Below are 17684 nucleotides of genomic sequence, written 5' to 3' on the forward strand. Positions count from 1 at the left end.
TCCTCCGTGTCGTTGGTAGTTCATCCATTAAAGATTCTCATTAGCTTAGTGGCGTCTTATCCAAGCTAGATGATGATACATCTTTCTCCCAAGTTTGAAATTTCAACGACAAACATATTATTCTAATGAGTAACAATGCACCTGAAAGTTCGTTAGTTTCATCGACATTATACACCCAGTCTTAGAGGGTTTAATTTTGTCCTCATTCCAAGTGTTCCCTAAATTAATTAGCTATTGTGTCGTAAACGGTAAGCTTGGAGTGGTACTTACTAAGAATTCACATAGATGCATGCAAATTCGTGTTTCCAATTGTACCGAGAAATATCATGCTTATAACGCGAATATCGTTAGTATGATAGAAAATCTTTTGCCTCTCTAGTTTGTACATTTCATCTCTAGGGAATCGATTTGATGCGTGAGGATTACAACTACCTGATAGACGTGCGTGATAGGGATTAATTAGACCTTACGATTCCTCCTTTGACTGCAAGCTTCCTCAAATTATAGTGGATGACTTCGTTAGTCACGTGCCAAGGTACTCGCGAGAGAGATTCTGGATTTCGGATTAAAATCGTTGCAGGATATCAGTGTCTCAATTACTAATTGCTTCCAGAAGTTGCATAGGAGGAATCTGTATTTCCGAATTATAATTCAGAATGTTTTTTGAGAAGGCAGGAGACATTTTCCATTCTCTGTTTGTAATGGTTGCATAACCATTTTATTTTATTTCGATATATCGACATAAACCAATCTATTTTTATTTCATTGCATTTTATTTCAATATATTCATACATCGTATTTCTGCCTAACAGCATATTTACATATTTCACTATTTCCTATCTAGCAATTTTAGTGTTGTATAATCTCACAGGAAGACGTGCTGCCTTACGTAAAGTCACATAAATACATTTGTTTTTGTCAGACGATTAGATTTTTCCAATATTGCTTGAATGTTATTGGGATATTCAATGAATATGTTTTATCCAATCCAATTAATTTTCTTTTTCAAATGTGAAATCCTCTGTTCGATTCTTGACATTCAAAGTGTTGGTTTCATTTCCTCGAATGTCATTGAAAATAAGTCCTCGACGAACTTTTGTATCCACTTTACTTCATCCTCGTTATTACCATTAACACCCTTCCGCAGTCCAGGTAACCCAAAGTACGGTCACATTTTAATGTAATAAATATTTATCAACGCGAGACAAAAATTTGTTGCATATTCCGGATACCGTGATACATATTAAAAGGTATATGCAAATTTAATTCGAATCCGTCCACACGAAGTAGAGAAAAATGTGGATGCAGATTTCAGACGTTTCACACAAATTACAACCTCGCAAAACGGGAAGGGAACACAATTAGATTAAAAAGTTTGCAAAGAACAGTGTGTACACAGTGTGACAAAATTTAAAATTTCTATATTACTGAAGATGATTTCAACCAGTCCAAACGTCTGAATAAAATAAGAATTTCTGTACAATATTTAAGAGGATAATGTTGAAGTTCATTTAGTTCTCGAGACTCCCCACTCAAAATTTTTAAAGAAATAACTTTCAGCCGCAAGTATCCTAACAAAAGAAAGAGTAAATGTTGCACAGTAGTCTTTCCACGGAGAATTCTCAAGGAAAGTGCTAAAAGAAAATCCACCCGCGATTTACGAGGCCATTCTGTGAGTATTAGACAAATCTCACGACCCTGGTGACATTTGCACTATGCCACATTCGCCGGTCCCTCTATCTTTCGTACCGTTAACAGACAAATCCTATTTCCGGGGGATATGGTGTTCCGCTCGTTATCTTGGCATCAATGGACGCCATTCTACGGACCACGTTTCTCGATCATTCACCTGCGACGCTTGTGAAATAATGACACGGGCGACGAGCTACGTGTCGACAGGTTTGATGGAACGGCTCGATAATAGGTTTCGAAGCTGAACACATCGTCAAGTAAACGTGAAAGAAATTTCACGGTCACTTGGACGTTTCTATGGACATAACCGTTCCCATCCGTGAAACACGAGTGCTCGAACATACTTTAGAAAAAATTGCACACGATCTACGAGACGATAGTGAAATCGACGCAGTTGGTTCTTAACCATGAACTTTTTTTGCAAAAGAACAGCTAGGAGGAGGATGTTTTAGTTCAAACAGATTACCGTATCTCTCTTTAGGATGTCTTCTAGTTTAGTCCGCCATCGAATTTTTTAAAATTAGCCCCCCCATATATTTGTAATATTATGTATCGAATACAGAATATAAAAAAAAAAAAAAATAATATAGAGCAAAAACCCAGAATAGTACCATCTGTTCCAACTGGTACCGTATGAAAAAAATAAAACTCAGTAGCAACGATTTTCAGAGTGTTTAATAATTCATATCTTATCTTCTTCTCAAACGTTAATCCCGCGAACGTATTTAACTTTGGATCAATGTAAAAATCGCGTATAATTTGTAGAAAAGGAACAAACCTGTTTCACTATCAACGATTTTCAGAGTATTTAATAATCCATATCTAGACTCCTCGGAATATTTAAGGTAGGATTAATTCACGAATTCCTACGGAGGATTAATTCCTTCCTGATATTTCATTTTACGAAAGCTGATGGTATCTCGGTCGAGCAGACCTTCGAAAGAATTCGCAGACTTCGCGGGACTTGGAACATTCCTTGAACCGTCGAAACAATTCAAACTTCCCCAAGACTTGTTCCAGATCGTCGACCGTAAATTTTTGATGATTCGATTCCATCGACAGTGCGAAATGTCCGAATCTAATCTTTCGAGTCCGTACCGTCGATTTACCTATATGTAGATAAATGTGAACAAAATTTTCATTTAGATAAAACATCTCGCGTAAGGAATTATGTGAAAATTATATATTCATCGTAGGAAACGTAACTCCAAATCAGTGAACAAAATTTGCAGGTGATGTTACCGTCATCGGCAAACAGCTGGAACGAGTGGTTCCCCATCACGGAGGAGAACGGCTGTCTGGAGTTGACGAAGGATTCTCAAATAAAACGTCAACTCGCGGTTCGTGTTTGCAGGAACTTGGAATTCTGTGAGAGCAACAGCTGCGTAAGGAAATGTTGTCCAGAAAATGGGTTGTATGCGTTATATGGTAGAAAATACGGTTGCGACGTAACCGACCCGGCCAAGGCTTCATCGGGATTTTACAGAACGGTTTCGAATCTTACGAGTGGGACGTGGGAGGACACAGGTGAGTCTCAGGATTGAACACCTAATACGGAATAATATAACGTAATACAGCATTATAGAACATAATATTGGATGCTACCTGTTTTCAATCCTGTTGGCTGAGTTTGTCGAGTTCACCTTGCGCATATTTTTCTTTAATTTTTAATAATTTGTGTCTTCGTATTTGCGTGTTTGTCTCGAAGGAAATGGACTGCTGGTCGGCTCGGTGTGCAAAAAGGGTAGGTACATGCTGAAAGCGTTCGAAATACAAAACCTGACGCAAACAGGATACCTGCAGCAAGTCGTCGAGTCTCCACCGCATCCACACAGCGACTACTGCTTGGAGATGCTGAACGAAACCGTGATAGCTGTAATGTGCTTCCCGGACGAAGCGTACGACGAAGAAGTCAATAAAGTCAAGTGAGTCGATTTCTATAATTCCCAGAATTTGTGAATATAATGCATTTTTTAAATTCTTTCTTAATTGGACAAGTGTAACTTTTCAAAGGCGATAGTATAGTTTTTGGATTCACCTGCTGAATCTTGTTTCGTAATTGAATTTTTGCTGCAAACCTGAAACTACACAGACAGTATAGGGAAGTTTTCAGCGATAGTTTCAGCTTCTTTTTCTTTCTTTAATTTTAGAACTTTTACCAGCAGTCCTTGTCATTAAAAAGTGAAACGTAATCATTTCGTTTTCCTCGAGTCGTAACACGTACAGGTCGTGCTATAATTATCTTGCTTATTTATTTCTTCTTTTTCAGCTCTGTAAGCGTTTCACGTTCCATTAACTTCTGCCCGCTATTAAAAAGAGAGCGTTGTACTCGTTACGTAAGCTTAAAAATTATGTTTGTTAATCCTTGTGCACCAGCCACTGTGAAAGAGTTATTTAGACATTTAACTTTCAGAATGAAATTCTTTAGTTCTCAAAAGTGAGGGGACAGATTACAACCCCCCCCCCCCCCGCGCCCCCGCCCCTGTACCTTTTCACCCCTACGGAGGTTTCTGCAGTCCAATTAGTTATTATTTTCCTTTTTGCCAACGGACATAGGATCGTTTCACGCAACAAAAGTCGTCGCACGAACTCTTTTGTGCGTCCTCGCGAGAAAAGCGCAATGAGTGCTCGAGTGCTCGCGGGATATATACAAGCTCGACGAGCCATCGTCGTGATAGAAAATCCTCATCGATTATTAGCCACGGCTCCCATTGAAACGTCGATAAAAGGGAATAAAAAGAAGAACCGTATCCAATTTGAAGCCGTCCGGCTTTGCCGCATCTTTCGCGCGCATCAATCCGCGTGTTTGAAACTTTTAAGCCGATGAATGGCCGCCATTTATTGCCCCCGAACCGGTTTGTTTGACTTCGCAAAGTTTAAATAAGTAAAGCCAGTCGAGCTTCAAGAGATCCAATTGAAGCACTGCCTGAAACTTTCGTATTCGTCGACCTCTGTTCCTCTCCATGCGCGAAGCGTCGGCGTCCGTGAGTCATTCTGGTTCAAATTCTATATTCCGTTTCTAACACGCCATATTTATTCGATCGTCAAATAACGCGGTTATAAATAAGATATTCGTAAATAAAACGGGGAAGAAAGTGATTTCTATTGAAAAACTCACTGTATCGACAAACTCTAAAGCTAATACAGACCACCGGTGTTAGCATTAGAAATACGATACTTGTTTATGTCAACACACAATCGTTGGAAACGTCATGGTAAAAGAAAAACTATTAATATCGACATAATCTATGATTCATGATCACATTAATATTCAAAGCTCGGGAAACAAACATACGTATTACGATAAACGCCAAAAACTAATAAATGTAGGTATTAGCATTACAAACTGTGACGCTTGTTTAGCTCGGCATACGTATAGAGTCGGAATTACTATGGACAGTACTGTATACCGTACCTGTATCAATGCCAAATGGCCAAGTTGTTTGCCAGTGGTGCGGACAATGTGTACACTTGTGCATTTCCAAGCAGAAGAATAAACAACAATGGCGAAAGTCCATCTGTCTGATGAATGTAAAATGGGCCATTGACCAGGACAAGTCGTAAAGAAATGGTTGCACATTCTTTCGTGTATTCATCTCTAGTGGTGTATATCTTTTTTGATTATTTTCTACGATTTTTCAAGCTGGGTGCATCCACCTTTCACGCAACGGCCATTTCCATTTTACGATTCGAAACCAGTGGAGTCGCATCAAGCGATTCTTGCACTTGATTTTATAGGACAATTTATTATTCGAGTGTTTGCATTTACAAAATGGATTTCTTCATTTTCAATAGGAGTTCATTATTAATGTAATTGTATAATGGAAAATTTTACTTGCAAAAGCTGATAAATAATTATTCAAAAAAAAGTATCTACATTTTTCTACAGAGATAATTATTTAATATTTGCAACGTGTGGATGTGGATGAATATTATTTTGTGTTTTACTTAAAATATGACCGAACGTAACTAGCATTCTTCCAAAAGTTTCATACAAATGTCTTCTTCGGTTTTGCCAACAGTAACTCCAGTACAATTTTGCTCCTCCCTTGCATCAATTTCCGCAAGCCTTATTAAAGAAATTAGTCGGGTCGAATCAACGGGGATGGACGAAGCCGTTTCGCGACCACGGAATTCTCCCTTAACTTCGACGCAAATAAAGATCAACCGATGTTCATGAGGTTGTTAATGCCGGGAGGACACGGCAATAGCCGGAATGAGTCGATTTATATTCGGAGTCCGTGATAATGAGAATACTTACGTGCAGACACGATTCCCTTTGTAGCGAGGACGTTTCTCGCGCTCGCCTCCACTTAGGAGCACCGAGATAAAGTTCATTTCGCTGGGGGAAATTTCGCGTTTCCAACGTTCACCAAGGAAGTCGAAGTAATTCGTTTTATCAGGGCTGCCGCTTCTTCTTCAAAACCACGTACACTCAACGCTCGACGTCGAGATTTATTAGAGAAACGTGAATTAATGGTGGGAGTCTCCCTTAATTAGCAGACCGCAATGAGCGATGAACTAAATGAAGTTGTTTCGTCGAGAATCGGAGCGTTTCCTGTTTTCTTCGCTCGGTTAACAATATTTTCGGAATACTTTTTGTCCTACGGAATGCTTCTGAAGGGAATGCTTCGGAAATAAATACCGTGCAAATTTATTCAAAGAATTGATAAACATTACAAAAATTGTAGAATTCGTAGAATAAGCTTACGAAAGACGACACATAATGGGGTCGACAACGTTATTTATTTCTAATAAACTCGCGCGATGTCTATTTTCATTCATGGATAACCTTCTTTTATTTTCGTTCAACGATTCACATAAATTCTTCAATACTAGCGAGGCATTCTTTTGGTTTTTTATCACATATCGAGGGAAAAAAATCAGTTATGTCTTATTGATAAAACAAGAGAATTTGACAAGGTTCATGCACTTAAGCAAAAATTATTAATTAATTTTTGTATATTTTACATACATATATTTTTTATATTCCCTTTCCTATTAGTGTACGCTATAAATGCGTAAAATCCACGGTTTAATTATTAAATGGATGTTGTACCAGTATTAAATGGATCATTTTCTTTACTGATTTCAGGATCACAATTACCAGCATCCTGACGATAGTAAGTTGCGTGTTCTTGCTGTTGACATTGTTGGTGTACATTTGCCTACCTACGCTGCAAAATCTTCACGGAAAAACGTTGATGTGCCATTCTGCGAGTCTCCTAATGTCTTACATTTGTCTTGCCATAATGCCTTGGGTGACACCGTTCCGGAGCCCCGAAAACAGCATCGCAACCACATATTGTGCTGCGCTGGGTACGTTATCGCAACATTAATGTACACTCTTTGCAATTAATTATAAATTCCTGCTGCACTATTTCTTACGATTTTCTTAGCGTCAATATAGCTGATACTTACTATTATCATATATAATTACATAATATATTTAATTCTTCATTAATTCTTATTTAATAACTCGTCGAGTTGTTTATTAGCGAAACGAAAATGAAACATCGGTGGTTAGAATTAGTCGTTAAATGTAATACGATCTAACTGGCTATTCGTGTTTTATAACTATAAATATACACCGTGGACAGTCCATCGTTTCAGGCTGCACTCGATTACGTTCCAACGAATCATCTCCATGAGTTATTTCCAGACGTCTCATGTTTTATACATATCATTTCCAGACATTCAAGGATACGTCATATTTTAACTTGACGTCGAAATGAAAGTCACGTCAAATTCGGTGTATCGGAAACAAATTTCTCGTTATAGCGTTCGGCTGTGAAATATCAATTGGACAATTATTTTTATTCGTACATACACGTCAATTTCTGCGAAACTTTCAATTTTATTTTCACTAAATTTCGGGATTTCCAGACTTGCGAACATTAATATCATATTTTCTATTTTTCCATGGATGGTTTTTTTTTTTATATTACACAATATAGGTACGAATATGACTCTTGTGTGCAAAGAAACAGTTTCTTAACGCTGCTCGACAAACTGAATAAAAATAGAAGATTGTACTAAAATAGATTAAGACACCAACATTAATTTAATTTTAATTGCACCTCTAATTGTATGTCAAAAATTTAAATTCTACACGCAGTTGGTAGACGAAATCCTGTCTTTGATTTCAGGATACCTCATGTTCTTCTTTTTCCTGTCAGCTTTCTCTTGGCTGAACATCATGTGCTTCGATATATGGCGGACATTCGGGTAAGATATTTTTAATGACATAAATTTTCTTGCCTCACGCAAAACATTCAAGCGTCGTTTTCCCTGCCCCATCTTCGCTATCTATCTCTCAAACTTAAATCTACGGAATTATTGCGACAGAAAGTTTGTCGTAAAGTGAAGGTAGTCGATTCGAAATTGAGCGAAATAGAAAGGAAATTGGATATAAAGTGGCTTAAGTACGCGGTGATTAATGCGAGAAAAATCGATTCCATCAATGGCAGACAAGATCAGGGTGGGATCTTTATCTAAAAGTTTTCGAAGAATTATGCGGGGAGTGCTTTACACGTTGCAATTTTTCAAGTGTCGTCGGCGTAATAGATTACCAGAGTGATAGAGCTTCCAGGTATATATACTTGCAAACTTAATTTATTACCCTGTGGAGTCTCGCGAATTGCATGGAGTCTTGCAAATTCCTCGTGTCGAATAGTATAGTACAATACATACTTAATAGAAACGAAACAATTATTTCTTTCTCAACGATTAAATTTTTTTCAATTTACATTTACAAATTTTTGTTTACAATTTATAAACAAGGAAAGATATAGAATAGACTCTTCTATTTTTTGTACATCCACACAACAAGCAATCATTACTTGGATATTAACGAATATTTCGAATATCATTAATTATACAATATACTCGCTAATCATGAACTGCATGGGTCCTCTGCTTGGAAACGAACAGTATCTCGGCACAGAAATGTGTAATGCAAAACGATACGAGCGACAGGTTCATAAAACGAACCTACTTAATAATCCAGTGCCAACAGGAGGGTAGTTAATCAATGTAATTTGAAATACGTACGCGTAATACTTCAAGAGCGGCTTTACGATGAATTCCTAACGAATTCAGTTTCACCACAAGGGAATTAGCGGGCCTGGTACCGTTCGTATTACGAGAGATATACGAACTTTCACCCCTAATTCCAGCGTATCGTCGTTCTCCATGCTAACAACAATAATCCAGGCCCTGTTTTCCGAGCGCGACGCTTGATATGTTTACCAGTATTCAATTCCGAAATTGCGCCGAGCGCTGCTAAAACTATGATAAAGTGTCAACGGGGATCGGTCGCGCGATTTGACTGCGTGGTCCCCTTGTAAACTTTGTAAACGAGGTAAACGGATTTCCGATTTCTAGCGGATCACCGTTTGCGTTCCCAGCTCAAAGATTGAAACTCGCTGGAAGCTCGCTGGTACACACACCGTGTTTACCTCTTGGTGATAAATATCTTCTGAGACGGTTTCAACGGGGTCAAAGTAAGACTGGAGTCGGGAATCGCGAAATTGCGTTAGAGACTTATTTATTTTTCAATCTTCATAGACGGGCGGTGGCGCGATCCAAAGTACTGTAACGAAGACAAATTTTGAGAAATTGATTTTTAGTTCGATTTCGCGTGGAATGATCCGGACGTAAGTGAATTATATACGCATGTTAATACCATCGTTTTCAGATTTTTAATTTAAGAGAAGCACTAAAAAACCCTTGTCATCGAAGATTTAATAACGTTGTATCGCTACAATTTTAACCGATGTAATTGGTGACCCATTCCGTCGAGTTCACAGTCAATCCAATAGACCGCAGATAAAAGTGCGTTTTCGAAATGAGCCCGTATCCCGCAGTCCGTGTATTCTCTGCGTGTTTTCCTGTTTGGCAAACGTCTACCGGTGAAATGTTTCGTGTTATTTATTATCATTCTATATTCATCGCATTGTTCTTCAAATTGTTGAAGATTGTGATTCAGGGTACTAATGAAATAACAATTGAAAGAAACCTTGTTGGCAATTCAAGTGAAATTATATAAATAGATTGGCAGACGTTTACGTATTGTTATATAAAGTCTGTGACCTACGTCAACGTGTTCTGAGAATAATACAGGTTATGCACAAGAGCAGAAAATTATTGTGCAAGAAACAACGAACACAAACATTTGGTGTACAGGGTGTTCGATGTACCAGACGTTTTTTCGTAAAATACAAGAAAACGGAATATTTAAAAAAAGTTAAATTCTACTAATTCTACTTGTCCTTACAAGTTACTTTAACACCGCAAAACGATTATCGTACACGTTATTCTATAAGTGTTCAATTTTTGACGCGTTAATCAATCATAAATATTGAAATTGCTTGCACGTCGATGTAGGTCGCAACCTCGTTTCCCTACCTTCTTTATTCCTTCAACATTAGGCACTTGAAACACAGATGTACAAATTTTAATTATCGAACAGCGGGGTCAGTGTTTCGCAGCCTCTTGAATCGCCTGCATTGAAATTCTGCATACAAGAACGGCACACGCGATGAATTCCGAATTTTCAACGAATTTAAGAACCGACAAAGAATTCCTTGTATTGACATTTTTATGTGCTGCGATTCATTTTGTCGAACTGCTTTGCCTGCTTTAATCGCCGATCCACGCGTTTATTGCTAAATCTTTGATAATTCGTGAAACCTGTATTTTGGGAATAATTGAATTTGGTTTTATTTGGAGAGGTTGAAGATTTTCAGGGTTTCTTTGTTTAAATAGAAATCTGTAGATGATTGTGTTAACATTTATAGGGTGTTTCGTTTAAAGAGGAATATTTCGAAACAATGACACGCTACTTTGTTCAATTTCTATATTTTAAAATTCGTTATCTCGATTTAACATCCAATTCTGGTTCGATCGATATGCGATTGTCCAGCGCACGATCGTGATCCATAGATGGTTGTGGCACGCTATGCCTCTCATCTCTAACGTGCCGTGGGAGTTTGTGTTTCTAAGACGCTATTCTAACTGCTGGCTTTGTAAATATGCGGAGAAAATAGATCTACGCAAACGTGGAATCGTCGCGCTGACGTTCTTTGCTTTTCTTGTTGGCCTTCGAGAAATCATTTCGTTGGAATGCTCTACACCAATATGGCACCCATAATTTCTTCCAACGTTTTACTTCATAGATATTTATAATTAACTCTGGAATGAAAGTCTACGAGACTGCTAAGATTAGATAAGTAGAAGATTCGGTATACCACAGAGTGTAATCATCGCTATTAGCGAATGGCTGCTGGGAGTCTTGTATACAATTGTTCATTGATACTTTGACTTATTTGTTTTCTTGTACAGGCCATCGAATATATTACCCCTCGTGCTGGATAATCGCTATATTGATCTCATGAATCACCTGAACTCGTTGGTGGATTCATTTGCATGAACCATCCATAATTCTTCCTTCTATCTCGTTAATTTATGGCTATTTACAAGTAACTCTGCAACGAAAGCGTAGGGGATGATAAATTTTGGTAATCTGAACAGAGGAGGTTAGGTAAATGGAGAATTCAATGAGCGAACCTGCTGTTGAGATCCTTGCGTATGATCTTTCAAAAATCGTCGTATCTTTGAAATTTTCTAAAAATAAAAAAATTTTCGAGCCTCCATAATTGCAACCGATCCCTTCCAGATTATCGTGTACCAAGCTTCACGAGAAGTTTAGTTCCACCATTTCGGCGTAAACATAAACCCGATATGTTCATTCGGAATCCAGATTCACGGTAGCTGAAATCGATTGCTTTTTATTGCCAATCGAGAGCGAAATAACAACAACTGCGACGTGTCATTTATTTAGCCAATTTAACCGAATATTCGCGACGAGCTCATCAACGCAAATTGCTTCAGGTTCGAAGCGTCGAGCAACAAGCGTCGCGTGGAATACACGAACGATTAATAATTAATTAAGCGTTTCACCATTCGCGAATGGAATGGCGTATGGAAAAGATTCTTCTCTTGATATTCACTCGAAAGTGTCTTTCTATAAACGTGACTCAATCATGGATAAATGCTTAGGTTTGTCCAGATCAAATGCTTATAATTTACAATTCATGTTTTTATGTGATATATTTTATACAAAAACAGGAAACTATTGTTTATTCCTTAGTACCAGAAGTAAGAAGGAAATTATATTTCTTTAGAAATTTTCCTTTGAGAATATTTAGTGGAGGCGATGAATACTTGCATCTCCTATTTCGTTAGTGTTGGCGATTTATTAATTATTTTGATCACTGTATCAGGAACGAGAGTTGCAATTTATTGTAACTGAATCGCGGTAAACAATTTCTGCCTGTTCTTCTCCTGCGTGAAAGGAATGCATACAAAATTCAAATTGCGTAACGGATCGTGATAATTTCAAGGTTGTGCATGACGATCAACGTTACGTAGATCTAGGAATGATAAAAAGTAGGAATGGAAATACCACTAGCTGTAATTGTTACTTTAGTTTCCGCATCGTATATTATTTAATTTCATTTTTAATTATTACGTAATTTTTCGTTTTGATTAAATGTTTACATTGTGATTGGATCCAAGATAATTGATTTCTACTTGTGTTTTTCATTTCCTGGATAAGATAGGAAAAGAAAGATTGTTTGCAATTCATGCCAACAACATGTCACTACGACTCGATTCCTTGTACAGTTAAGGCTGGTGTGCAATTATCTGTAATTTGTATTCGATTATGAGATATGGGGAATTTCTGTCGTTAATAAAACAGCACGAACAGACCCTGTTTACAAGAAATTACTACTTTGCCAATAGAGTGGAGTTATACTCGTCATAAATAAACCATATCTCTATGCAATAAATTGAAATTCACTTTGTATTTCTTTTTCTAAAATAATAGGGCAAACATAATAATACGTAATCTACAAAAGAATTCCTCTTTTTTCTCAGGAGTCTGCGTGGAAATTTCGGCAGAGGACGATCCCACGGCAAACGATTCCTGTTGTATTGTTTGTACGCGTGGGGCTTGGCGTTGTTAATCACCGGTTTCGCCATTCTGACCGATCAGATGCATCTCCTGCCAACAAATTTCACGCCGTATTTTGGTACAACGAAATGCTGGTTCACAAGTAAGTTATCGAACGGAAACGATATGCTTTCGCGATCCGCCATACATTGGACGTTCGCGTCGTCCGTTATGTTTATTTGAAGAATCGGTTAAAAAAAGCAAAAATTCCACGAGCTATCGGCTCGTCCGTGGCTCGACCAACCGTGCCTCAATTTATTCGGATATCCGCGGTCTGGATGTTTCGATTCAACGTTACACGGGATTTATTTTAATGCATTTGTTATTGAAACTCATTGGCAGATTTTTAACGACCAGATTTACACGAGGGAACACAAATTTCTACACAAAAGCGTGCAAACGTTCAGATTCCATTTCAGGGAGACGATTTGTATTTATTATAGATTCGATATTTGAATTTTTAGTTAATTGTGTTAGGCTGATGGTTTGAAATAGGTTGAAGTATATTAATGATCCCGTTTAATTTAATAGAAGGATAGAAGGGGCGAGTTTTTATTTTATTTTATTTTGGTCATTAGGGGAGAGTATATTTAATTTATGGTTGTTGGTTACGAAGAGTCATCAGATTATTTATTATTATTTTAAATGATCGATGAAGTTTCAGACTCTATTTCGCAAGACTACAATAAAATTGAAACGTGCCGCTTCTTGTGTGTTTTATAATTACCAGTTTCGATTAACTTTGTTCACCACTGTCTCATTAGCATGCCTTATCGACACGAGAAACTTCGACTTCGATTATTAGCAATGTCAGGTATCACGATGGCTCGATAATTAAAGAGTTTTTCTAAGTGATTTAAAAATCATCCAGGTAAGACAGGATCGCGCAGATTATTCTCAAGTTTCATTAAACTTTTACGTTTTCTCGACCGACTTTGCAACTCTGTGACAATCGATTAAATACTTGAAGATTCATCGAACGAGATGCGACGGCTCCTAACGATCCTTTCAAAACTTGATGCTTAAACGAATTACCAATCATATTACCAGATTTCGCCGGATTTAATTAGCGAAGTAGAAGAGGCTCGAAACATTGTTACGAGCGTATAATTGTCCACTTGGATACGTTATCAAATTTGATAGTGATATCTTGACCCGACACACTGCTGACCTGACTTGAGTGCTGACTATTTGTTCTCGACTAATTGCGCGGGTTATTTTTACCAAAAGTTTGAAATTGTTTCACAAATTAAATCATTTGATAATAAATTAAAATTTGTATTTGAATTATAATCGTTGAACCTCAAATAATTCACGGCACTGGCCAACGTAAAAAAATAAAATAAAATAAAGGACAGAGGAGATTAAAGATTCTCGTGCTCGAGTAACCATTGCTTTGATGTTTCAAACGTCCACTCGAGCATATAATAAATTGCAAACATTTTCTTTGTTCCCCTTGGGTGAAGATAAATTTCGCATCTCAATGAAGAAAGTCGTGCATTGAAATGCGAGATATTTACGTAAACTTCTGCCTTTTGCTTTACGAATCGCGAGTATTTTCCTTTCTGCTTCTTTCCTCTTGGGTGTCTTCAAATTTCTGAAATTAAAGCGATATAATACAAGAATCCCATTAAAAGAACAACCCGATGGCTCCCTAAGGATTCTTCTCTCTGGTAAAAGCACAAATTGCTACCGCAGATTTCGCGCTTTTTCGAGATCAAATATTGAATTAATGTGCGAAAACGCGCATATTAATTCAATATTTCCCTTGCCACAGAAATTCGTTCTTGCGATAAAGAGTACCGCTGAATTGCGAGACATTTTTTTCTAGTGAATACCATTTTCTTTACTTATTTGTGGAATATTCTTTTAATGAAAGTCGAGGGGTAAAATATTTATTTCTATTCTTCCGTTCTATTCTTTGATAAAGTATATATATTTTTTACTATTTTACTCCAAATCACAGACAAATCCATGCTTTTCTAAAATTCTAATCGATGTAATCAATATATAATTATATGCGCAAAAGGAAAAGTTAAGGGTTGCGTATAATTTGCCGAGAATTAATTCCCAAAGAAGACTTTCCTTTGGCGCGAATTGACAGTCCCTTTAAAGCAAGATCCGTATTGCCTGTCATCGATTATGGTTGATTCACTCGGAGGCGTTCACGTTACAGCTCAGCCATGGATGTACGGTGAACTGATTTTCTTCAGAGGACCAGTCGCGATTCAACTGATATCCAACGTGGTGTTCTTCATTCTCACGGCAGAGCACTGTAGCAAGGTGAAAGCTGAGATAAGAAGGGTCGCCGACCCGTCGGATCCCAGGAGCAAACGATTTCACGCTGACAAAACTAAGTGAGTCCATCCACTGTCCCTTAAACATGAAAGCTAAGTGAAACCCCACGGTCACAGGAATATCTTTGATGCAAAATAAACCCATGAAATTCCATTTTATAGTCTGTGGAATCTCGTTTCCATCACTTCTCATGCTTATGCACATAACCGTATCTTTTCTGGGAATTTATGCTATTACAACTAATGCCAGTCTGCGTATATTATTCAGTGTAGAAAAAGTGTAGAAAGTATAGAGTCGGTATAGAAAGCGGTGACTTTATTTTTAGATCGGTTATTTATTCGTGAAAATTTAAACGGTTTATCGCTTCATTAAAAATCTCGACAAAAATTCAACAAACGTATTCCTATTTTTATGGTATTTTCTGTTATTAATTCAGGTTGGTGATGAACGTGAAATTATTCATCGTGATGGGGATTACGTGGATCGCAGAGATACTGTCCTCCCTAATGAACCAGTACACCAGTGTAAGCTGGAAGGAAGCAGTGTTCTATGGGAGCGACGCGGTAAACTGTCTGCAGGGTGTGCTGATATTCATTTTGTTCGTGTTGAAGCCACGGGTTTACCAGGCGTTGAAGAAACGGCTGGGGTTCGACCAGACGAAGAAAAACTCCAGTCAGGGAACCTCCACGCTCCAGGATCCCTTCAAAGTGAAAAAGAGCGCCAGCAACAGCACCCTGACGTCCAGTTGCGCGATCAGCGTGGCGCCTTGACAAAAGCAAGTGGATTGCCCGTTTCCGGAAACAATTTCTTGAGTTCCCGGGTCTAGGTCAAGAACGAGGTCTCGCGAAAGCGATAAACTACTTTTTTTACTTTTTAATACCTTACTCCTGTTTTATAGATTTTTTTTTTCTTAGCGTTTCCGTTCGTTGTTTCTTTTTGTACCTTGCACTTTCCGAGATTTTCGCGATTATAGTTAAGGAACAACGAATTTCTTTGACAACGAATGATATTTTGGCTTTGAGTGTCCTGGAGTGATATCAATCGTAAGATAGCTGTAATTATGAATGGATGTTCTATATGCATGAGCCAGATGGAAAACTGGCGAGTTGTGTTAGTGTATTTTGTTTATCCTGTAGCGGAGTGTAGCGTTTTTAATTGCGTGAATGGATTATAGTAACTTTCACTGATTGTACTTGCCATAGTATACTATTATAATTGTATTCAAATTGAACTCGTGACCTGTCATGTAGCTAGAAGTGCTGCTTTTAATCGTGTGAATGGATTCTAAGAGTAATCTTGTCTGGAAATTCTCACTTTTATAATATTAACTAAACGAAACTCGTGATCTGACATGTAGTTACCAGAACTAATTTTTGATTATATGAAATATGTGGATTATATGAATTTTTAGAATAATCTTGCCCCTATAATGTTATCTGATATAACTGATATTCTATTTTATAGTATTGTTGTTAGTTGTATGGATGGACCCTATAATCTTCAACATTCTTGTCATTATATACCATTGTAATATTATCCAAGTAAAATTTTTTCAATGTCTTGTACTTAAATAATTGTTAAAATCATATTTAAAAATTCTTGATATTACATGCTACTTTATTATTGTCCGAAGTAATTGTACGACATATTGTCTTATAACGAAATGATATTGTTTCTAATTGTATGGATTCCAAAAGTTATGTCTAAAAATTTTTGTCATTATTGTAACATTATTCGCATTAAACTTCTGTATAGTCTATAGTAATCCGTATAGTAATAGTCATTAACCCTTTGATTTAAGAAATTCATACAAATTTGTTTCCATCGGGTTCTTCAATTGCTGAGAGTGTAATTTCCTTCCTGTATTAATCAAAAGTTTAAAAAAGTATTTACGCAAAGTAATCGCGCTCGTTTCGAAAGGACGAATTAAAAATTCGCCGGTAGCTATACCATTTTCCTGAAGCCGCTTTAGCGTGGCCGCTTTTAGTGGCAATCTGACGAAATGTTCATGGTGTGGTAGTTTAACCAACGAGAATTTCGTGTTCCGTTCGCCATCAGCGACGGAAATTCGCGTGAATATTTCAGAAAAACCGGCGCGGGTCGAAAACACCGGTGAAGTAGAAGAACGGGACTCTTTGCCGCTTACAGCCTCCTTCATTCTCGCCTAGCGAGCATTCAAATTTTAAACGCCTCCGCTGCGATTCGCGCGGAAAATGCTTAACAAGTTGAACGCTCGCAAAACTTGATTAAAAATTAATGAATATTTGTGAAACTGTCGGACGTCGATTTCGACGAAAAACACGAATAAATGAAGGGTATCCGTTTCGTCTTCGTTGTCAGTAGGTTATTAACGTCTTTCATTTAATCATCCTCAAAGCTTGGAGAAAATATGTAGGATTCTATGAATTTCTATGAAATTTAATCGTCTAATAAAAATATAATGAAAAGTTAGTTGTTTATTTGGACATGAATTTAAGCTTAAACCATGAATTTTAATTCAAATACAAATACATAATACCATCGACATTATAAAATTTATGTTCCGTTCTTTTCACATCAGCAATGGCAGCATTGACAATCAAGGAAAAACCTGAAGAATTCAGGTTAGAAGTTCAGAGTGCGATGCGTTCTTCTAAATCGGAACAAAGAGCAGCGTCAGAAAATCTGCTTTAAA

General features: G+C 37.4%; 1 protein-coding gene across 3 annotated transcripts in view; it reads left to right on the forward strand.

Annotated features, from left to right (window-relative positions):
• The window catches only part of LOC128876014 (G-protein coupled receptor Mth2-like), a 29323-nt gene extending 12548 nt beyond the window's left edge, over nucleotides 1–16775 (forward strand). For all 3 annotated transcript variants that reach the window (XM_054122098.1, XM_054122104.1, XM_054122114.1), the window contains 7 exons: nucleotides 2925–3219; nucleotides 3401–3617; nucleotides 6788–7011; nucleotides 7842–7920; nucleotides 12637–12815; nucleotides 14889–15069; nucleotides 15447–16775. In XM_054122098.1, the coding sequence (XP_053978073.1) occupies nucleotides 2925–3219; nucleotides 3401–3617; nucleotides 6788–7011; nucleotides 7842–7920; nucleotides 12637–12815; nucleotides 14889–15069; nucleotides 15447–15780 (1509 nt within the window). In that variant the 3' untranslated portion in view covers nucleotides 15781–16775. The remainder of the gene's footprint in view (nucleotides 1–2924; nucleotides 3220–3400; nucleotides 3618–6787; nucleotides 7012–7841; nucleotides 7921–12636; nucleotides 12816–14888; nucleotides 15070–15446) is intronic.
• The last annotated feature ends 909 nt before the right edge of the window (nucleotides 16776–17684 follow it).

Source organism: Hylaeus volcanicus, chromosome 1, assembly GCF_026283585.1.
Source record: "Hylaeus volcanicus isolate JK05 chromosome 1, UHH_iyHylVolc1.0_haploid, whole genome shotgun sequence".
Classification (NCBI taxonomy): domain Eukaryota; kingdom Metazoa; phylum Arthropoda; class Insecta; order Hymenoptera; family Colletidae; genus Hylaeus; species Hylaeus volcanicus.